The following is a 23,809-nucleotide window of genomic DNA, read 5'->3' as shown; positions in this document are numbered from 1 at the left end:
CTGTTCATCAACTGCCTTGTGACACTGTCGTTGTGTTTTCACTCGTAATGTAACAATCCTATTGATGCCTCAAATGTTTTAACGATGTTGGTCACGAACGTATTCACTGTGCGCAAGGGGTGAGGGTGCAGACACGGGAAGGGGGGCGGAGCGGTGTAACACGGAAGTGTGAGAAACTCGGAGGACGCAGTGACTCTTTACAATGGATCCAGTGTCATCATCGGATTTTTTTTATATATATAATCATTTGGAAACAACATGAACAAAAAAAAAGGAACTGGGAAAAAAATCAACTCTTTAACAACCCCCATCCGCTACCAACACATAAATAACAATATAAAGTCTGCACAAAAAAATTAAACGTAAGTCGATAAAAACTGTTTCTATATTTACAACACAGGAACTCGTTCACGTATAGTTCAACCCCCAAACTGAGCCACCTTGCCCAGCACCGATACAATCATTGTCCTTGCAAGAAAGAGCAGAGGGGGAAAGCGTTCGGTGTGTGTTGTCAGCGACTTGTGCAGCTGCCCGAGTGCTTGCACAGTTTCAGCACGGCGCTGCACTGGGCAGCGTTGCACAAACAGCATCTTAACCGGCACGGCTGGGTCGTGTTCGTTAGTGCGCGCCTCGTCTTGTTGTTGCCTTTAGAAAAATAATAATGGTGTAAATATTGTGAACCGCCCCTTTGAATCTTCCAAATGCCTTTAAAACGTCCAATTGCAATGCACGCAGTAATTCATTATTAATGCTTTTCGCACGGCTATTCTCGGAATCAAACCCGCCACCAGGAAAATTATTACACACCCTCGTCGTGCCGCGGTTTAATCATAAGACGTTGACTTAAGCTAGAAACATCAAGTACATTTTAATCCTGCGATAACAGTACCTTGCGAACTCGTAACCCCCAAACAAACAGCAATAAAGTTAGGCACAATGGTTGTTTTCTGTTCAATGTCATTTGCACAAATACACAGTGCACTCTGATTAAAAAAAAAAAACTGTGCAATATTTTGACCAACGTGTGTATAGAAAAACCTAAAGCCAGTTCCTCAACAAACTAAAGTCCGTTTGTACAAGAAACTTTGATGGTTGTTACTGTTTGTGACGACAGAAACGCCAGCCGTGTCCTTTTGTTTTTTAACTTCGTACCAATCCACTCTGCAGTTTCCCCAACAGCTCAAAGCTTTTGACGGGGGTTTTAATCAGAAGTTTCGCATCTTCTGATTTTTCGTCAGTGCGTGGTTTGTGTCTTTTTTGTGTTCGTTTGAGGGTTAACGGTGAAGAGCGCTTTTTAAAAATTCCCAACACAATCGTATGTCTCCGTGAATCCGCGATGTACAAGTGTCGTTGGCGCACTGGCCCTGGTGAGGTGGCTCATTGCGTCTCGAGCCCGTTTGGTTTTCTCGTCCCGCCGATGATAGGCACGGACGTCCACCGCCGCCAGGGCTCTCCGGATGTCGCACAACGCAGGCTGCGAAGAATTGTCTTCAGCTCTCGGTAAAAACAGTTTTTTTCGCGAGAGTTACCGCCTAGAGAGCCAGGCGCGCAGAGGTCAGCGGAAACTCGTTTTCCCCAAGTGAGCACCGCACTTAAGGCACATCCAACAGCACCTGTGTGGAAGTGATGAAATAATAATAAGAGTACTGGAATAGAAAAGGGAGATATGTTTTCACAATGCTAACCCTACACCTCTTTTTCCACTGCACAACCGAGTCGTTGCCGGTGGTGCCACGCTGAGCCAACTTGGCACAGCTTTGGAGGCACCAGGTCGTTTTTCCACTGCGGAGGCCGAGCCGTACGCCACCGCAGATGGTCCCGCGCAACGAGCAAGTCCGAGACGACGTGGTGACGTGGTGACGTTGCATCCTCGCAGTGTTACCGACCAACGTCACGCCTGGCCCCGCTCGTTCCCGAGCCCCACTGCGATGTCTTTAAGAGGCCAGAGTTTTCACCTGGGGGCCACGGTTTGGCTCCGGCTTGGCCCGGCAAATAGCCAGCGGGAAAAAAACCCACCCGTGTGCCGTCGAAAGGTCCTGCGGCTGGCTCGGCTGGGATGCGCCGATGGAAAAGGGGTGCAAAGAGGCTGCAGAAGCTGGTGTTCAACGCCCGGCCGCCTTTCCCGTCTCTGCCGGTCGCCGCGTGGATGAGCCCGTTCCCCCGCCGAGTCGTCGCCCCCTCACCAGTCGCCCTCGTCCTTGAAGGCGTCGCCCTCGTCCTTGAAGGTGGCGCCATCAGCTTCGCACGCCTCCATGCGCTCAAGCTTGTCGGTTTTGCTCTGCACAATCTCCTCTGGGCTCTTGAGAAACCTGGGAGGGGCAGAGGCGGTGGCGTCGTTCATGCTGCATTGGGTGGAGAAGCGATCGTTTGCTTGTGATGTGTGTGGGGGGGTTACCACCTCTTGGCTACAGAAACAAAATGGGACACGTCACGGCAAGATGATTATCTCATCGTCATGGAAAAGGGGAGAGCTACGTGTCAAAGCGTTGCCTTGAGCAGTGTGATTATGCAACTGACAAAAAACAGGGACTTCTAGTCTAACCGGGAAGACTTTTACAGATTCCCAGGACAGCTAATCGCAAAACAGAGGACGATCCTGGGAAAACAGACCGACCTGTTTTAAAGTTAGTGACAGCTGAATAAGAGACGATGGTTGACGATGGTTTACAGCCGGTGCTGACAACAGAAATGCATTCACCACTTGTCAATCGAGACACAGGAGGTTGCACAATAAATTGTTGTTTATGGCAGTTAGATAAGCTGAAGAGATGATGAGGTTCACGATGACGATGTTTCACGATCACTGTGAACAATGTAAATGTATTCACCAATTGCTACACAAGATATATTACTCCGACCAACCAACTCTCATTCACAGTTAATTACTGTAAATGATAATTTAAGGATGATCTCCATGGGAGTCATTGAAAAGTAGTAATTATGGTTGTGCCCTTTTATCTAGGAAAGCCACATTTTGTCCGGAGGGCCCTGCATTGGGATGTTTGGCCAATCCCATTAATATGCATTTGGCACACAAACCACCAAGTGAAACCCAATCACACCAGCAGGTAGATTCAAGAATCCATCGGTGCAGAGATTTGCACTGCCAATTATCCACCTCGTAGCCAGCGCAGGCAATGGGCACTCACCACACAACTGCTTTTACTGGTAGGAACCACCTGGTTCCACCAGCCCACAGAGGATTATTGTGTCCGTCCGTCGTGTATCCAAAAATGGGAGGGGTGGGGCTGGGTGGAGAGGGGAGGGTGGGGAGAAGCTGGGTGGGGAGGGTGGGGAGGGTGGGGCTGGGTGGGGGGTGGGAGGGTGGGGCTGGGTGGGGGGTGGGAGGGTGGGGCTGGGTGGGGGGTGGGAGGGGTAGGGCTGGGTGGGGAGGGGCTGGTCACCCCGTGGTGCCCTTATAAAACTCAACGTTTAACCTACTCACGCCGGCTTGTGCCCGCCCTCACAGTCGGCCATATTTGCGGAATACACCACGCTGCCGTTGACCCTGGCCATTGACCGAGCAACCCAACGTTCCTTCCAGCTTCCTCCGCAGGAATGTGTTTAGTTTGTTGTCCTTCCCCCGCACCTTCTGGTTGGCTACGCACGGTGCGAAAGAAGTTCAACGTACATACTATTTGCGTGTCTGCTGGATTCACAGATTACATCACATCTTGCCTGGAGGTGCAACTCAAAATCAATTTGGTGAATGGTTCTGGCTTTTCCTCATTTGCTGGTGGTTGAAGTGACATTGAAGCGTGTGTGCGGGCAAGCACCGAAAGCTTCTTTCTAACAGCAGCAGTTGCCAAAAGTCTGTTTAGGCTATATGGGGGATCTTTGTCTTTTGGATGTGTGCACGTGTGTGTGTGTGTGCGCATCCGGTACCTAAAGAGCATCTTTTGGCCGGGCTCCTTCTTGATGATGTTGAGCTTGTAGTAGTGTCTCAGCGCTCGTGACATTTTCTCGTACGTCATGTTCACCCGGTTCTGCAGGAACATCGAGACCAAGCGAGAGACTATTTAGAGTCGCCTTTTGCTCTTTCCCACCCAAAGCGGTGGCCCCAAGAGACTTTGCGGCAATGTCAAAGTGGGCTGCAATGGAAATCGCAGATTTCGGTTCGATTTGACGGGGCTGCGCGGAGATTTTTTTGTTGTTCACTTAATCCGGTATTTCACATTTGAAAAAATATATTGAATTAATGTATTTTTATTGCAAATTGTTAATTGTGTGGCGATGCTGCTGCACAAGCACAAATAACAAAAAACTCCACACTTTCGTCAACACTGCCTTTAAAGACAAAATATATAACAGGTGACATGTGCAATGAACATTGTTCATAGCCCTACATGTGCTATAAAAATGGCCCATTACCCAGAATGTCACCTATTATTTATATTTTCTCTTTATAGGCCACAGTGTTATTGACGAATGTGAGTATTTTTTTCATAGCAGCATGGAATCTATAAACTAAAACTCGAAGCTATTTGTATTTTACCAGGTAAGGCCCACTCAGCCTAGTCTCAGCCAGGCCCTGATCCATTCCCACTGCTTAGCAAGAGCGCAAATTAACTGCTGGGTATAATCGCGCTCGCTTCACGTTAACCGCGGTCGCATTTTATCAGCAGGGGGTATCATCTGCGCTCACTGCTGCACCCACTGGGAGGCACCTCGCACAGACGAAGGCCCGAGACCGCTTGCGTGTCGAAGCGCTCAGCCCGACACGTTTTCTCCGCACTTCCCCTGCTCTCGGCCCGTTGTCAGAGCGACTCGCCCCGCGCGTCTTTAATCCGTTGAGGTGACCTCCATTACGAAGTAGAACCTCGCACGGTGTACGTGCAGTGTAACTAATATTACGGAGCGCAGGAGATGGCGGCGGTGGTGGCTCAGCGGCTCGTGAATTGCGCGATGAACCCGGCGACGTCCGCTGCCGTGAGTGGCGGGTGCTACCTGGCCTCTCCCGTCGCCAACCCGCGCATTTGGCAGTGCGTTGGATTGACCGTGGCTGATGATGATGACGACGACGACTTTCAGTTTAACACGTAGTCGGCTTTCACGACCAATATCCATAAGAGGTTTTTTTCGTAAATATCAATGTGTTGTTCAACCCCGCCACCACCCGACACAGACAATCAGTGAGCTTTGTCACGTAAACAAAACGTGCAAATTCGTGACGAGTTCAGCACACCGCTTGTGTGTTGGAGAATAAACCCACGACAACATTTACAATTCCAGTACCGTGAGGTTTCGCCGGTTTCGCGGTAATTACAACAACCAGTCTCATCAGGCGACAGCCGGAGTTGTGATGACGGTGGTGACGGCCGTTTCACCACCATCTACGCCCAATGCCAAAACGCCACCTCTGTTATTCACCTTGGTTACTTCAGTTTTTAAATACGATCTATCATCGCGCACCTATTTTGATGTCGGCACCTAACTGGAAGTAAAACACGTAAGCGACGCGAAGGAATCCATTACCCAATGGCACTTTAGGATTTACCACGCAAAAAATATGGCGCTCAACTCCTATAAAGTTGGATATGAACCTTATGGTGGGACCCCGAGTCAAAATCGCAATTCATTTATTTGTTTTTGGTGACTGTCCCACCGCGCACATAAACGCCGTGACCCACCTGGCGCGGATCGTTCTGTTGTCGTGTCGTCCAAGCGCAGCGCGAGGACGAATGCCGTCGTCATAAACAAAACTTTGAAACTTTGATGAGCGCATCGTGTAGTGCTCGTCGAGAGGAATAGACTGCCGTGTCGTTCGCCATCAACAGACATAAAATGACGTCGCAACGCAGTTTATGCGAGAGCTGGGGGCTTATGGGTCCCCGGGGTCCCGCCATAAGGTTCATATATACACATTTAATATGTTTTTGGAATATATATGCTAAATGGGGAGGAGCGATGGCGCAGTGGTTAGCGCTACACTGCGAACCCAGCGACCTGAGTTCAATATCCAGCCCCGGCTAACTGCGGCGGCGAGTGAGCGATACCTGAACTGGTCGTGGGCCTTCCTGCACGGACCCGCACTGAGCGCTTCAAAGCCCTGGTCCGACAAACCTCCGTGACCAACGGCATGGAGAGGCATTTATCCAACGGTGCTTTGTGTGTGTGTGTGTACGTTGATCTTCCTTCGCACCGTACGTAGGCAACCGTGATAATCGGAGGTGCGGTGCGGGGTGGGGGGGGGAAGACAACAAACTAAACACAAAAGCGGTTCTGCGTGGTGGCGGAGTACCCGTCCTTCGGGGGCCCTCAAAATCCGAGGGCCTCCAAGGCCGCAGACCCCCTAAACCGCCCTCCCCCCCCCCCGCGTTCATCCGAAGCCACGGCGGGCACGAGGACCACCCTCTTGCCTTGTGCATCCCCCACAGCTTCGCCAGCCCGTTGGGCTCCACAATGCGGAAGACGCGCAGCTCGCGGTCCTCCCAGCGGATGTAGCTCTCGTAGCGGTAGTCCGACAGCAGGTGGTACACGTAGTCCCACAGCAGGCGGCAGTCTGGCGCGCCGCGGAGGAGGAGGAGGTCAGCGGAGCGTTTGAAAGGTAGTGCCACGTGTGCGCTGTGTGTGTGCGCCGTGCGTGTGTGCGTGCCGTGCGTGTGTGTGTGCGCCGTGCGTGTGTGTGTGCCGGCGTAGAGCGGTAAGGGGACCATCGACCTGGCGACACCAAGTCATGAACACTTGCCCAACAGTTTTTCGAGGGCGATTCGGGAAGGGGTGGGGGGGTCTGTCTGTGGTATCTGTGGTGTGTGCGCTGTGTGTACACGTTTTAAACGGGGCTTTCAGTGGCGTTGCTGTGGCGTTGCTGTGACGTTGCTGTCGAGACGATACCTGCAATGCGGCCTATCGGCTGGTCGGACGAGGAGGCCTCCTGTGGCTGGTGGGACAGGTTGAGCGGCTGTTCCTCGCTGTCTGCTCCCGCGAAGCGCACGGTGTGCACGGGGCCCAGCAGGCGTTGCTGCTGCAGCTGCTGCTGCTGTTGCTGCTGGTAATGATGCTGCTGCTGGTACAGCTGCTGCTGGTGGTGGTTTTGGTGGATGTGGAGCTGGAGGGGATGGGGGTCGGGCCGCGGCAATGAAAACGCAACGGGGCGGCAGTTGCCGTCTCGGTGCGACGACGGCTGTGGGGGGGCACGCGTGACGGCGTCGTCGGGGCTGGTGCGCGGCGTCCCGCCGGCGCCCGTGGCGGCGGCGGCGTCTCCTCCGCCGCCGGTGCCGTTGGAAGCCGCCCGGTGCTGCGGAGAAGGTCGCGGCGTGCCCACGGGAGAGTCCTTGAGGACGATGAAGCGCTGCGAGGGCTGCGGCGAAGAATCTGCGTTCCGGCCAAGATGCCGTTTGGCAGAAAGCGATCGGTTCACGGTTTAATACTGGATCATTCCTTTGAAATGTCACGTGTCTGTTAAAGGCTACAAGCGGGAGTGGTGGAAGGCGGATCTTTGTTTTTTTTTTGTCACCTGTAAAGCAGAGCTGCAGGGTGCTCCACGGCTGACACTTGGACTTGGTCAGTATTCTCTGCAGCAGCTCGTACAGGACGTCACCTGCAGGGCACCACACGGTGTCACTCACCCAGGCGGGGGAAAACGGCGCTGTCTGCTCGGACGTTCGGCCGCCTGGGGCCAAGGTTCGGCCCCCGTTCGCTCCCCCGCTGACCGAACTTTTTGCAACGCTGCCCCACGCGTTGCCCTTTCCCCGCACCTCTGATTAGCGCGGCGCGCCGCGTACGGTGCGCCACGTACGGTGCGAAAGAAGTTTAAGGTACGTTGCGTACATCACGTTTTTGCCTGCGACCAGAGTGGCCGAACCGATCGTTTCGAATCACGGACGCCGGCCTCGGGGGCCCAAACGCCAAGCGGCCGGCAACAAACAGCGAGGCTGTTGAAGGTGCAATCGATACGAGTTGGTACGTTTCTCGAGTCGAGCGAGAGCTGTTCCAAGAACCGTGGGAAAGCAGACGGTGGGTGGGAGGAGGGGGGCGGAATTCCCAAAGCGGAGCAGCGCGAGTTAAGAAAGGGGAAGAGAGAAACGTTTGACCGAATTCGGCATCCGGCAACACCGCGGCAAGATTGACGGAGAACGTGAGCGGCTTGACGACAAGTCCCCAAAGTCGCTCCCGGGACGCGGGTAAGCGGAACGTCGGACTTACGTCGTGCCGAACGACGCACGCTACGCCCCAAAGTCGCATCCGTCCCAGAGCCGTACAGCTCGACGGCAAGAACCCGCGCGGTCGCGTTGCTCGCCTGGTTGCTCGCCGCCGCCCTTCCCACCCCACCCGCTCACCGGCGTGTCCCTCACCCCGCCGACAATTTACCAGCGCTGGCGGAGCGGTAGCGGAAGTCGTCCTTGGTGAGCAGGCACAACGCCTTGCCGTTCATCTCGAACTGCCCCGAGTCGACCGCTCGCAGAGAGAACTCCTCCTCGGCCCAGCGCAGCCACTGAGCCACGTCCACTTTGCTCCACATGAACGGGTGGGCGGCTGTCATGGGAACGCAGCGGGCGTTTGTGTCATCGCTTGTACCAGAGTTTTATTTTCCCGGCAGATACTTGCCCAGTGCTCCTCTCTTTTTGCTGCTCATCTTGAGCCGTGCCCTCCTCTTCTGGGTTCTTTCAGTAATGTCACGTAGAAGGGAAATAATAAAATAATAGCAAAAAAACATAATAAAATGAATATTTAGATTTTTTCCTATCTTTTTTTTCCCCTTCTACGTGACTTCACCGAAAGAACCAAGAAGATGAATCCCTGCAGTCACGGAAGCTTTAAATCGAAATATTCCGTGCCCTCATCTTTGTCCGTCTCTGGGACTTCCGTCCCGGCCTCCCTACCCTTTTGCGCAATCCTGACCCTTTAGTCCCGCTTCTCCGTTCCCCTTTCCAACTGTTTCTTCTTATTTACAATTCTTCTCTCTTTCAATTCCACTTACTATTTTTTTCCCCCCCACACATTATATCGTTGACTTCACTGCCATTTCCGTATACTGTGCCAGTTTTATGCACTATCACACCACACAGATCCCACGTGTTGTACCCAACGAAGCTGAACAAATGCCACAGCAAAATGTATGAGACAAACAAACAAAAAGTCTCAATTATGTCAATTGAATCGCGGTCCTGGAACGCGACAATTCACCAATCCGCCGGGGGTGAGTAAATAGTCACAGCCGTAGGGTCCACGCTGAATCCGGGTCTCTGTTTGCAGTCGATGATGACCTCAACTAGCTTGCCTGATCAATTAATGAGCGTAGCATGCGGTCGTTCAAGCAACGGTTCTTTGTGCAATGGAACGCGGGAGATTTGTACGCACGGAGGGGCGGCCTCTGATGGGAACCAGGGCCGGAGCTCTTTTGGAAGCCCTGGGATAGGTCAACAGATCAACCTGACCTCCGCGCTTCACTTCGCTTTGTCGCAGCGTGGGCAAATGACGAACAAGGCACGAAAGGTCACATGGGGTCCACCCCACGCGATGTCACTCGCCCATCATCCCCTTGCTCATCTAATTGGCACTAATTGGGCCGGATGGACAGCCGAGTTGCGCGCGGTTGCGTTTGCCGCGTAGCTTAGCGGCTTCTCAACCAAAAGTACGACCGGAGGAGAGAAAAATGGTGCCTTTCCACGACCCCTGCAAACAGAGGCAAGCCGTGCCAGGCAGTTCCTGGAATAGCCCGACACCACGAGCGCCGTGCCCCTGCAGCGACACTTCCCCACCTGCCCCCGTCCTCCTCCCTGTCACTTGGAGGTGGGAGGGAAGCGACGACCGCGTTTTAAAAACAAACCAACGAACAAGGTCGAACAAGGTCGAACAAGGTCGAACGTTAGCTGACACGAGCCCGAGGTGATGCTGATAACGAGAGAGTGCCCAACACAGAGAGGGAGAGAGGGAGAGAGAGCCCCACCAAGGTTGAGTGGGATGCGGCCGGCCTCCTTGGGCGCCATGCTGAGCCGGGGGCTGGGCTGTGTCCGTGCGCTGCCCGGCGCCGGCAGCGGACTCAGTGGCGGCGTGTAGCTGATGCCCTCGGCCTGCACACCGCAGTATATCATGGTTGATTAGTTGGTGCACACATAGGACAGTGGACTAGTTGGCACACACACACATCTACCATGGTATATGAATTGTTACACTTCATGGTTACAATTGAAGACAAAATATATTTGGGTTTAGTTTTTACCACCCCGTTTGTATTGTTGCAATTCCCATTGCTTGCTTGCACAGTTCACTTTGCGTGTAAAATGAGCAAATCGTTGGCAATGTAACGGCCCTTTGTCAATCGGCATCGTCGCAGCACCGGATTTTGGCTGGCCGCCGGTCACTTGCATCGCGCGCTTTCAGATGTGCACCTGCGGCTGTTTGGAACGCTCTTCCTTCCGGTATTAGGAAGCCGCCAGAGCTGTGCACTTTAACATAACGACTGAAAAGGAAATTCCATAGAACTGCTTTTTGTGTTTAGTTTGCTGTCCTTCCCCCCCAAAAGAAGTTCAACATACATACAACATCGTTGTCAATAATATCACCAATATCACAGGCAAAGATCCCTGCCCGTGTATCCATAGTGTTGGGCCGACTGCTGTTCGTGAGCGCCTATTAAGGCTGGCGTAGGACACGAATGGGTGGTGTCGTTAGCACCATGCCCACGTGACTTTGTCTTGCTCGTGCTCACGTTCACAGAACATTCCAGGTATTCATGTAAGGCCAGGTCAACATAAGTGGCGGCTCAGGATGAGTTCTAATGCCACTTTCCACGAATGTTAGTCATGGATGGAGACTGAACTCGGGTCACTGGGGTCATAATGGAGTGTGCTAACCAATGTACCACCATTCTCTGCTGTCACCAACACCACCATCATAATCGCTATCGTCATCACCAGCCTCTTACCATTGCCAACACCACAACGACATTATATATGACCACGATAATCAACATCATCCTCCCTACTGCCCATCACCTCCACCAACTACCCTAATGACCACCATCACACTATCATCACCTCCACCATCATGTCCACCACCACGCTGCCGCCACGATCACCACGACGGTCACCACAGTATTCGCCGCGACCCCAACAACCAGCCAAATTCTGCCGCATCCCGAGAAACTATTCCCCCTAATGTTTCGGACGTACAGCATTTCTGCCGAGCCAACGTTCTGTCCCCGCCACGCCGTCCACCCCCTACCGCGGTCAACGTCAGTTTCTGGTTTCGTCAATCATTGCCGCGATGAGTTTGCACTCGGTAAAAGCCGGCGTGTGGCCTGCGACCAGAACGACACGCGCCGCCAATGTGCACGGGCCTCTCTCGTTTCTTCTGCGAGCGCCCGTTGACAGGAGGCCCGGACACTTTGACGCAGCTACGTACACCAGTAGATGAGAACTATGGAAAATTCGACCACTTCCCCCCCCCCGGCTCCCTCTGCGGGAATTACCATCGGGAGTCGAACTTATGGCCTTGTTGCTCGCCGGCCGGTCAATAGCCATCACGCGAACTCTGGTCATCATCGAATTAAGATGGTCACTGCATCGCGCGTTTTCGGATGCGCTTCTGCGGCCATCTGGAATGCTCTTTCTTCCGATATTTGGAAGGCACAGGAGCTATGCACTTTTAAATCTAGATTTAAAATCACTCCTTTAGAACTGCTTCATGTGTTTAGTTTGTTGTCCTTCCCACACACCTCCGATTAGCACGGTTGGCTACGTACGATGCGAAAAAAGTTCAACGTACATACAATAGCGCACGTCTGAGCGAAGCATTCGCCCCGAAAACGTGACACCATCATCGCCTCCGCGATCACAGGCACCGATCAATGGCTTAGCAACGCAAAGTTATCGTCGATACGCGTTTAGCCAATGCCCTCTATTGCCCCGTAGCTCTCACACAGAGTCACTGGCCGATAAGTTACCAACAGTGCGAGCTTCAGTTCCTACTTAATCCTGAGGAATGTAATTTATTTACCCAGGAAAGCTTCAACGAGTCTCAAGACTCGCTCTCGGGAGGGTCCTGCCACAGTGGGATTTTTTGGCCAAGTTATTTTATCGAGCGAGAGCCGTGTTTGGGGCGGGAGGAAGTCGGTGAAAATGCGAGGGTCTCTCCGCGTCTGCGCAGGTGCCGTGGCGGTTGTGCGACCATACTTCGCCACGCTGGTTAGCGTGGGTTGAAGGCAGGGAAACGCAGACATGACAAGTGCATTATATGGGAGTACTCGGAGAGAAGTGAGCACACGTACAAGCAGATAACCATCAAAGTTCCACGTGGACCGGGCTCCCGGACTTTCCTGACGTTCTGTCAACATCCTGGCGGCCACCACCTCGCAGCCGAATGGGTTTGGGAGTTTCGCAAATCTCTGCGTGATCCACCAACACTTGCCACCACACCCGGCTACAGCTTTGGGTTTGATTGTGGCATCCAAGGGCAGTGAGGGTTAGTGATAGTGTGGGGGTGACCTTGATCACTCGTACACACACACACAAAAGACAAAGATCCCCTGTATAGCCTTAACAGACTATAGGGGCAAGTGCTGTTAGCGATCACCTATGAAGGCCGGAACGGTACACGAGGGGGTGGGTGGCCAGCAGCACGCCCGACCGCCTTCGTCTCCCCAGTGGCAATGTTTACACACCGCACCAGGTACTCATTTGAGGCTGAGTCGACCTAGGGGAGGCTCAGGACCGGTTCAGATAATCGTCACTGTTGTTGGCTAACTGCTCCTCACACACAAACACACGCGCATGCACAATAACCATCGTAAACCTGAGGTCAATGTCACCTGACCATGGCTCAGCCTAAACTATCCAGGCCTGGGTATCGCCACCCACACCTGATGCTGTTGGCAGAGCGAGGTTTGCTTAGCGAAGACGCCCAGGTAACAGCAGCGGTGGGGGTTCAAATACAACCTGGGTAATGCATGCGGCACACATGCGTATGTACGTATTTGTGTGCGCGCGTGTGTGTGTCTCTGTGTCCACATTTGGGCACGATCCCATCATCGGTGAGCTCCTCCGGCAAGGAAGGCTGCGTTGGCTGGGTCATGTAGCCTGCCTGCCCGGCCACCGCTTACTCAAGTAGCCTGTTTGGCCTGATAGAGGGGGTTACAGGGGCACGGCACGGGCTAAGGAAGAGATGGAGCCGATGCGGTACAGGAAATTGTGGAGCTGATTGGCCTTGCCGATGACCTGTATCAGCGGTGTCAAGATCGGCCTCTGCGGAGGAGGCTCGTGAAGGACGCTGCTGCTACTGGGCAGTTGGAGGCAGTCGCCCTCCAGCAACAATGAAGGGCAGAGGAGCGACGCTCACAACAACGAGCGGAGCGCCTAAAATACAGCGAGGTGGCACGGCAGGGGGCACAGGCGGTGCCAGTCATCTCAGTCGGTCAACTCATAACACCTGAGTCTGTGCCCTGACCTCTTGCCCAGCGAACGTTCACCGCTTGATGAGGCCTCAAAGAGAATCCCGCTCGACACAAGCAATCGCCACTTATTGGTAAAAGGGGGCTGCTGCTGTTGTACAACTCGCGTAGGTCGACTTAGCCTCAAATGTGGCGGGCCAGATCGCGCACCTGACTGGCACATGTTTATTTATAGGCAGCGCACTGTCATCGGAGTTCATGTCGGGGTCAATTCCCCCCCCCCCCCGCGGCCTGCCCCTCCCCTGCCCCTAACAACAGCGACGGGCGTCTCGCCCGCCCCTGGGGTGCCAGCGGCGGAGAGAGATTCCGCTTCCTGAAAAATGTCAAAATGCCCCGCGGATACCGGGAATGTGGGCACGTCGGATAAGTCACAGCACGGGGTGGGGGCTGGTGGTGGTGGTTGTTGTTTCTTGACGGAGCGTTATAAACATCGCCGGAAAGTGACCCGCATGCAAAGCTGACGACAAACATGCCACCTTATCCGCTTGCACATCATGGGGGGCCGGTTACTCTTCACTAGTGCCTAGTATTGTTGAGGTCGGCGTGGCACAAGCAGGTGGGATGGGCCTTCATCGCATAAATCTGTCCGCCTTTGTGTCGTACTTTTCATGACCGCGCACTGCCGTCGTGAAAAAATGTCGATATAAATTTAGGCCGAGTCTACCCTAGTGGGAGACCAACCGCAGGGTTCGAATTCCGATTTCCCACACCGGTGTTGTCACTGGCCGGGAATTGAAGCTCGGTCACTGGGATCATAGCCCAGAGAGCAAACCACACCGACAGCGCTCCCTTAGGCGCGCGCACGCACGCACGCGCACATACACACTCGCTCACACGCACACATACACACTCACTCACACGCGCACATACACACTCGCTCACACGCACACATACACACTCACTCACACGCACACATACACTCGCTCACACGCACACATACACACTCACTCACACGCGCACATACACACTCGCTCACACGCACACATACACACTCACTCACACGCACACATACACACTCACTCACACGCACACATACACTCGCTCACACGCACACATACACACTCGCTCACACGCACACATACATTCGCTCACACACACGCACACGCGCACATTCACATGCACGTTTATCACGCACGGCTCGGGGCCACAGCTTCCTGATGCATTACGGGAAACGGCAGAACAGTTTTTTTTGCGCCCGTGGCTCACGGGGGACTCTGCTCTTGCACTTTGGACTGAAATACTGCACCCCACCACCCAGGCAGACACCCAGCCAGACACCCCAGCCAGACACCCCAGGCAGACACCCCTGCCAGAAACCCAGACAGACACACAGGCATACACCCAGCCATGCAGCTAGGCACCCGGCCAGACATCCAGCCAAACACCCAGCCAGACACCCGGCCAGACATCCAGCCAGACATCCAAGCGAAACACCCAGCCACCCAGCCAGGCACCCAGCCAGACAACCAGCCCTTCAGTTAGCCACTGACCCAGCTTCCCAGCCAGACATTAAGTAATCCATCCACCCAGCCAGCCACATGGCCACCGCCTCATAGAACACCAAACCATTGCCTACCTGGACAGCCAATATACACAGCCAGCAATCCAGCCACTCACCCATGCAGCCACGCAGCGAGCCACCTGGCCATTCACCCAGCCAGCCTCACTTCCCACTGCACGCTCTCTAAACGCACAACGAGAGGTTCCGGGGTGAGCGCGCGCTTGTTGGTGACTCCGAGCTGGGAGCTGCTTGTGGTTGGGACCGCGTGTTCGGCACGGCCGGCGAGCACGGCGTTCACCGACAGGGTTCGCACACGCACAAAGATCCCCCGTGTAGCCTTAACAGACTGTTGGGGCAAGTGCTGTTTGCGAGCACCTATGAAGGCCGGAACGGCACACAAGGGGGGTGAGGTGGCCAACACCACGCCCGGCCGCCTTTGTCTCCCTAGTGGCGATGTTTACGCACCGCAACAGGTACTCATTCAAGGCTGAGTCGACCTAGGGGAGGCCCAGGACTGGTTCAGATAATCGTCACTGGCGTTGGCCGAACTTGAGTCTCCGAGTTCGTTGCGCAGCGCACGAACTGCTATACTGCCCCCACGAAAACGAACGATGGAGCGCTTCACGAATGTGCGTGTCATCCTTTCGCGGGGTGGCCAGCACTACGCAGGCACGCACACATGCACGAGGGGCGCGTGTGGCTCAGTGGTAGATCACCGTGTCTCCTCTGTAGTCCGAAACCCTCTTTCTCCAGCCATCCGTGCCGGTGGCTCCCTGCCCCTGTTTCAAGTATCGGCTCTCGTGGTGTTCCTTCCGTACTCTGCTCATCTCTGTGAAAATAAACGTGCTCACCGTTTCTATGCAGCGCCTCGAGATGTAGTTGCATTTAGGGCCTCGTAAATGTATTAGCCAGATTTTCCTCCTGATAGATGTACACAGTGACAGTGTACAGTAAGCTGGTTAAATAGAGGAATGAATGAAATTAGATGCAAGGATACAGATCGGAGACACTCCTCACGTGGCCACGAATGTTAATTACGTGACCGGGAAACAGCCACACAATACCAGACAATTGCAACAATTTATATATTCATTTAAATTGTCTGCCTGCCCACCTATGTCTTTATTAGCGGTATCACGATGTATTGATTCATCAAGTCAGTTCATTAATTCATATCGATTCTCATGCTCACGATGCTCACCTTCAATTGCACGCGTAAGATTTCATTATTTGCGATTCCTAAATCTGGCACGTAAGTTCCCGTGGTACCTTAAGCCACACTACTTTTTGTACCGTAATGTCAAAAAAATGAAGTCTAATCGGATCTCGAATTTAATGCCAACCCCCATAATCGTGACAATTTATCGTGCCACACCTTCCAAGCATTTTTTTTCACGGGATGAGAACTCGTTTGCACGAGTGACCTATCTCTCCACGCCGTGGCAAGGTGTGACCCACGTCTCGGTGTGTGGTCATATTTCTCTAGCGGATGTGGCTCTGTGCGCCACCACCACAGGGCTCACGTTCCTCGGCGTTGTTAGAACATTCACTTCAAGCGTGATTATGTTTTCCGAAACTGGTTACATATTTACGACGTGTTCTGTGTGTTCGTGGAGAGGTGACGCATTGGTTCGCGCACTGCTACGAACCCGACGACCCGAGTTCGATCCACGGCCAAGACTAACATCAGTGGTATCTGAACCGGTCTTGCCACCCCCCCCCTCTGTCAACTTAACCGTCCTGAACTGACCAGTGAGGTGAGGTATGGTCAACACATGCCCCGTGACCGAAGTTGCAAGGAGAAGCCTTCATGCAGCAGTGGGCTGACTGGGCTGGAAATTATTATTCCTTTATTATCATTGTGTTGTGCATTTGTGGATAACAGCGTGATGTTGGGCATTTGGCAAGCACGCGAAGATGCTTCACGCGCGCAAAACTGCGTACCCGTGACACGCCGCATGGGAATGTAGAAAGAGAAAGGCACTGCAGAGGGAAGGTAATGCCGGGACGGAAGTGCCCCAAGACGGACAGAGGGGAGGGCTTGGCTCGAGATGAGCAGCGGGATGAGTAGGAGGTGGAGCGCAGGGCAGGAAGTGGAGGAGGAGGAGGTGGGGGGAGAAGGAATGAGGATTCCGGGGATGAGAGGGGAGGGAAAGAGCCGTCACCTGATTACGAATAAATAAATAAATAATGCTGCCCGTGATGGGAGCCGTGCGATAGCTGCCGAGTGCTCAGGCGCTGCAAATGGACCGCAGGAGGCGCGTGAGCCGGAGGGTGGCCGTGCTACCGAGAGGTGACAGATTGGGGGCCGGAGAGAGAGAGAGGGGGGTGGACCCCCCATTGCACTCCGTGCACCAGGGCAGCAGTCGCGGAGCGAGCGAGGGGGCGGGCAGGAGGTGCCTTGCCCCCCCCACCCCCTCGTAGCCAAAGCTACGAGTTAGGCCTCCCTTGAGATTTGTTTTCAAGAAGTGTAAAAAGAACAAAAAAAAATTCAAAACGCGGTTCAATTTTCTTTTTTGGAAGATGCTTTAATTTACGTTCCACGTTTTATTTTAATTCACATCAAATATTGAGGGCCCCCACGTGACCGATCGCCGCACCCCTGAGCTGATAATGTAGTCACTATACCACTGATAATGTAGTGACTACACCACTGATAATGTAGTTACTATACCACTGATAATGTAGTTACTACACCACTGATAATGTAGTCACTATACCACTGATAATGTAGTCACTAAGCCACTGATAATGTAGCTACTACACCACTGATAATGTAATTACTACGCCATTGATAGTGTAGTCACTACACCACTGATAATGTAGTTACTACACCACTGATAATTTAGTTACTACACCACTGATAATGTAGTCACTACACCACTGACCAGGGCCCCACGTCCACCACTCTCTGCTGCTGGATAGGGCTGATAACAGACGCAGTAGGCTGCTCGCAACAGCGCAGTGCAGCGACATCAGTTGTTGTAGAGTACCCACAGGTCTATCTATGCTCCCTGTCGTTACCAATTAACAATTTCTCATATCACCAACCCGCACTGACACGAGAGGCGACTCGCAACGCAGTGGGCAGGCTCTCGTACAGTAGTGGATTGGCCAACGTTTTGGGCAATGGGCCTTATTCACAGCAGAGCAGGGCTAGGGATGGAGTGTCTGCGCGCACTGGTTCTGACTCAAGAATGAAAGTTGTGAGCTGGTGAAATCAAAATGGGACAATATCAAAGTATGACAAAAAAATAAGCGTAGGTTTTACCCTTTCTGCCAATATGTTAAGATGTTTAAACAGGAACCTTTTGCAAATAATCAAGTACTGCATGAAATTTTCTACGTGACTTTACCGACAGAACCACAGAGTAATTCCTGCAGTCACGAAAGCTTCAAATCAAGTTTGCATGAACCACAAACATCCGACACGGTTCATCACCCCGTGTTTTTTGTGCAGGGAAATTGAGTTTTCAGGTCCATACGGCGTACAGCCGTTTCAATGCGGGCAACAAAACGTGTCATATTTGTGTCTTATTTGTTTTTGTCTCCCCTTATGATGGGACTTTGTGGGGTGAACGCTGAGATGTTCAAGGGGCACGGGATGATCAATCCGGTCTGAATTGATCCGTGATAAGGTAGAGCACCGATAAGGGGTTGTTGACAGGTGTGCTGTAATAAACGACGTTTCGGGCAATAGCCCTTCTTCATAGCACATGCACACCATTTGTGCTACTTTCCATGCTACGAAGGGATGTTGCCCGAAACGTTGTCCTGTTATATACATGTGATGTACACGTACAGTAGACGCAACAGCCCACTGCCGGATGAGGGTCGTCTGCGTGCCAGGTCGCGGGATACTTCACCAGTGCGAGCCCATGATACGTAATGCTAAACACGACGATTATATTTCGATTTAAAGCTTTAGTGACTGCAGGGATTCATATTCTTGGTTCTTTCGGTAAAGTCACGTAGAAGGGAAATACTAAAATAATAATAATAATTGTATTGTCTTATTTTTATTATTCTATTATTTCCCTTCTACGTGACTTTACCGGAAGAACCAGGAATACGACGATCATAGCCACAGCACGGCGTTGACATCGGCGTGACCTATACGACCGGCGCGCTTCAATAGGATGCAATACACACAGCGCGTACAACATAATGTCACGTCCAGGACGTGTGTCTCGCTCGCCACTTGTGCATCTGGAAGGACGTGAGAGCACACGCATTCAGCTACATGTGGTCGAGTGTGTGACTGTGTGTGTGCTTATAGGTACACTGTTGTGATTATATCAAATTGAATCCGAGTTGCTCTCAGCATTGCGTTGTTATCACAGCCTCTTGCCCAGCACAGCACGCAGGAAAGTGGCTGCCCGTGTCGTATGTCGTAGTCTCACCCATAGGTAGACTCGGCCTCAAATGGGTACAGTGTAACACATTTATTTCATTATTTCCCTTCTACGTGACTTTACCGAATGAACCAAGAGTACAGGTACAGTGTGTGTACCTGTGGCTGTGTGTACCTGTGGCTGTGTGTGTACCTGTGTGTGTGTACCTGTGTGTGTACCTGTGTGTGTGTACCTGTGTGTGTGTGTGTACCTGTGTGTGTGTGTACCTGTGGCTGTGTGTGTACCTGTGTGTGTGTGTACCTGTGTGTGTACTCTGTGTGTGTGTACCTATGTGTGTGTACCCTGTGTGTGTGTACCTGTGGCTGTGTGTGTGTACCTGTGGCTGTGTGTGTACCTGTGTGTGTGTACCTGTGTGTGTGTGTACCTGTGGCTGTGTGTGTACTTGTGGCTGTGTTGTACCTGTGTCTGTGTCTGTACCTGTGTCTGTGTGTGTCTCTGTGTGTACCTGTGGCTGTGTGTGTACCTGTGGCTGTGTTGTACCTGTGTCTGTCTCTGTGTGTACCTGTGGCTGTGTGTGTACCTGTGGCTGTGTGTACCTGTGTCTGTCTCTGTGTGTACCTGTGGATGTGTGTGTACCTGGGTATTGGGTGGGGGGGTACAGGGGCTGGGGTGGTGTTGACCACATCACCAGCCACACCGTTTCCGGCCTTCATAGGCGCACGCCAACAGCATTTTCCCCGACAGAACTGTGTAGGCTGCACGTGTGTTACATGCGTGTGCGCGTGTGTCACATGCGTGTGCGTGTTGAACTAAGTTGCGTGTGGCATGTGTCGGTTGTTGTGAGAAGATGCGGTGGAGCGGTGGCGCAGTGGTTAGCGCGCCGGCGCCTAGGCAGTACTGTAATCGAATCCAGTCCTCCCCTAGGTGGACTCGGCCTCAAACGCGTACCGTGGTGCGATGTGCAAACGTCGCCACCAGGGAGACGAAGGCAATAACCGGTGTGGTGTTGGCCACCGTTTCGGCCTGTTACCACGTGCTCGCCGATAGCAACTTGCCCCAACAACACGAGGGCGTGTGGGTGGACAGCAACCACGCCCGGCCGCCTTTGTCTCCCCCCCCCCGAGTGGCGATGTTTACTACACACACCGCACCAGGTACTCACTCGAGGCTGAGTCAACCTCGGGGAGGCCCAAATCCCAACAGTGTCTGAGCAGCCGGTAAAAAGCCTTGGAAGGTGGTATGATGCAAGCCTGAAGGACAAAGACCAGGTGCAACAGCTGCGCAAAGACATCAGTAGTAGCCTACAGTCCATCGACAACACCCAGCTACCTGGAAAGTTAAAGGCCTGGTGTCTGCAGTTTGGTCTCCTACCCCGGGTGTTGTGGCCCCTAGCAGTGTATGAGGTTCCAATCTCAACAGTGGAGAAGATGGGAAGAGGAGTCACGAGCTACTTAAAGAAGTGGCTCGGAGTTCCACGATGCCTTACCACCATAGGCCTCTATGGAGATGGTGTCCTCAAGCTGCCCCTCACCAGTCTAACCGAGGAATTCAAGTGTGCAAAAACCAGGCTCCAGATGACACTGATTGAATCTCGAGACCCAGTGGTGAGCAACAACGCGCCGACCTTGGCAACTGGGCGCAAATGGAGGCCAGGAAAAGCAGTCCAGGAGGCAACAGCAGCCCTCAGACATGCTGACATTGTGGGTCATGTTCAGCAAGGGAGAGGAGGCCTTGGGCTAACTAGCCGTGCTGCTTGGAGTAAGGCCACTGCACCAGAGCGGCGGAAGATGGTAGTGCAGGAAGTACGCCATCAGGAGGAAGTTGCAAGGTGGGCCAAGGCAGTCTCTCTTGCCAAACAGGGACAGTGGACTCGATGGGACAGTGTGGAGAAGAGGAAGATCAGCTGGAAGGATCTGTGGGCCATGGAAGCGAGGCGCTTGAGCTTTTCCATCAGAGCAACATGTGACGTCCTTCCAACACCAGTTAATCTTCACCAATGGTATGGTGAAGATCCGGACTGTGCCCTCTGTTCCATGCCAGCCAACCTCAGGCACATCCTCACAGGGTGTAAAACAAGCCTCACCCAAGGACGCTACACTTGGCGTCACAACCAAGTCCTTAAAAACCTTGCGTCCGCCCTGGAGGACAAGCGAGCTGCCACCAACTCCCTACCACTCCCAGCAGCATCACACCCCTTACGGACGACCTTTGTCCGCGAAGGGGCTAAACCACCGAAGAGCGGCTCTACACCAATAGAGCGAGACCATTTGCGCTTGACCCGCGACTGGAAAATGCTAGCTGACATTGGCCGGCAACTTGTGTTTCCTCCGGAGATCGCAACCACCACCCTAAGACCTGACATGGTGCTCTGGTCCCGTTCGCTCAAGAAGGTCTTCATCATTGAGCTCACAGTACCCTGGGAGGACTCAGTAGATGAGGCTTATGAGCGAAAACATCTGCGCTATGCCGATCTAGCTGCCGAAGCACGGCATCATGGCTGGAACACAGAAGTCCGACCAGTGGAGGTGGGCTGCAGAGGTTTTGTGGCAACATCTACAACCAGACTGCTTAGAGACCTGGGAATTAAGGGCCAGAGCCAGCGTTCGGCAATCAGAGCTGTATCGGAGGCGACAGAAGGCAGCAGTCAGTGGCTCTGGATGAAGAGGAAAGACCCCAGCTGGGCCCCAAAGTGAGAGGGCCAGGAGGTATGCAGTCAACAATGCTTGACTCAGGGAGGAGGACGCCCCTGCCATGCATAGTCCCATGGGATGTTGGCTATCAACAACAAGGCAACTCCTATGACTAATTGGGAATGGGACGCAAGCGTAGGATTGATCACCCTGTCGCTGGCCGCCTTTGGGGAGGGTGTATAGTATGAAAGGCCGAAACACCCTAGGACCCAAAGGTTCACTACTGACGATGCGCTCCCCAAATTTCACCAGGCTCACTGTTCATGAACTCTTGGAAGTGCTTGCACAAAGGATAGTAACATCTCATCCTGTGTTCTTTGGAATCTGAAACGGTTCGGATATAATCGAAGTGGAATCGAACTCGGGTGGCCTGGGGTTCGCGGCGCTAACCGCTGCGCCACCGCTCCCCACTAACACACACCGGCAGGCACCACGCACATCACACACACAACTCACATCACACACACATCACACACACCACATACACATGACACACCACACACATAACACACCACACACATCACACACAACACACACATCACACACACCACGCACATCACACACCACTCACATCACACACCACACACATCACACACACCACACTCCACTCACATCACACACACCACACACACACCACACACACATCACACACCACCACACACACCGCACACATCGCACACATCGCACACCACACACATCACACACACACACACTATACACATCACACACACCACACCACACACATCTCACATCACACACCCACACACACATTACACACACCACACACGCATCACACGCACCACACACGCACCACACATGCACCACACACATCACACACACCACACATCACGCACACACCCCACACATCACACACATCACACACACCACACATCACGCACACACCCCACACATCACGCACACATCACACACACCACACACATCACACACACCACACACACCACACACACACCACCACACCACACACATCACACACACCACACCACACACACATCAAACACACCACGCACCACACACATCACACACCACTCACATCACACACATCACACACCACACACCACACACCCCACACCACACACACACACACCACACATTCCACACACACACACCACACACAGTGGCGGCTCACCTTGATGATGTGCTGGGCAGGTGAGATCTCGCTCATGGCTGTGCAGGTGACGTTAGTGGGACGAGGACATGAACACAAACACGGGAAGTCTTCGCACAAGAAGAGGAGTGGGTCTTCTTCGTCTTCTTCGTCTTCTCGTTACAAGACACCAACCACGGCGGTGATGATGGTGATGATGATACGGAAATGTTATTGACGGGCGATGGCTGTCACGATTAATTGGTGATTAATTACTGGTATGATGATTTGATGATTGTTGCGTTTGGTGATGGATGCGTTTGATGAGTTGCGATTGGTAAGTTCAAAGATGATCTTGAGCAAGGATGATGATCAAGACGATGATAACTTTAGTTGACGATCATGAGTTTGATGATGATGAAGACAACTTGAAGACGATGTAAACCCAGGAGACGCTCGCTATCGCCACGATCACGAGCCTGTGCAGCGTGCGGACGTCCACTGTCGAGTTTCCTCCTCGACCACAGTCGCCTTCCCAAATCGTTACTCTGATCTTCCTTTAACTCCTTCTTCCGAGCGACGAGAGAGAGAGGGGACGGAGAGGGAGGTGAAAGAGAGGCGAGGAGGAGGGATGATTGTCGGATACGAGGGTAGAAAGAAGAAGAAGCGAGAGAGAGAGAGCTGCAGAGAGCGGCTTTACTTTCCGGAAAGGATTTGCATAAACTGACGTTCAGCCTTTCCGGGAAGAAAAACCTAAATGGTCGAGGG

The 23,809-nt window shown here is 53.0% G+C and overlaps 1 protein-coding gene across 2 annotated transcripts; it reads right to left on the bottom strand.

The window, feature by feature from the left end:
- Window positions 1–193: 193 nt before the first annotated feature.
- Window positions 194–23,809, bottom strand: LOC144723070 (transcription factor ETV6-like). Of its 2 annotated transcripts, XM_078601624.1 has the most exons (8): window positions 23,084–23,808; window positions 9,890–10,013; window positions 8,311–8,475; window positions 7,457–7,540; window positions 6,835–7,314; window positions 6,360–6,502; window positions 3,886–3,986; window positions 194–2,309 (listed from the first exon to the last, which is right to left on the bottom strand). In XM_078601624.1, exons 1-8 carry the CDS (start codon window positions 23,117–23,119, stop codon window positions 2,180–2,182), a joined length of 1,263 nt encoding a protein of 420 aa, XP_078457750.1. In that variant the 5' UTR covers window positions 23,120–23,808; the 3' UTR covers window positions 194–2,179. The 2 variants fall into 2 exon arrangements, with proteins under 2 accessions (XP_078457750.1, XP_078457751.1); XM_078601625.1 differs by lacking the exon at window positions 8,311–8,475 and having other exon boundaries at window positions 23,084–23,809.

This window comes from Lampetra planeri, chromosome 16 (assembly GCF_965212315.1).
Source record: "Lampetra planeri chromosome 16, kcLamPlan1.2.h2, whole genome shotgun sequence".
Taxonomy (NCBI): domain Eukaryota; kingdom Metazoa; phylum Chordata; class Hyperoartia; order Petromyzontiformes; family Petromyzontidae; genus Lampetra; species Lampetra planeri.
The sequence above is the reverse complement of the archived record's forward strand: the minus strand, read 5'-3'. Positions and strand labels throughout refer to the sequence as shown.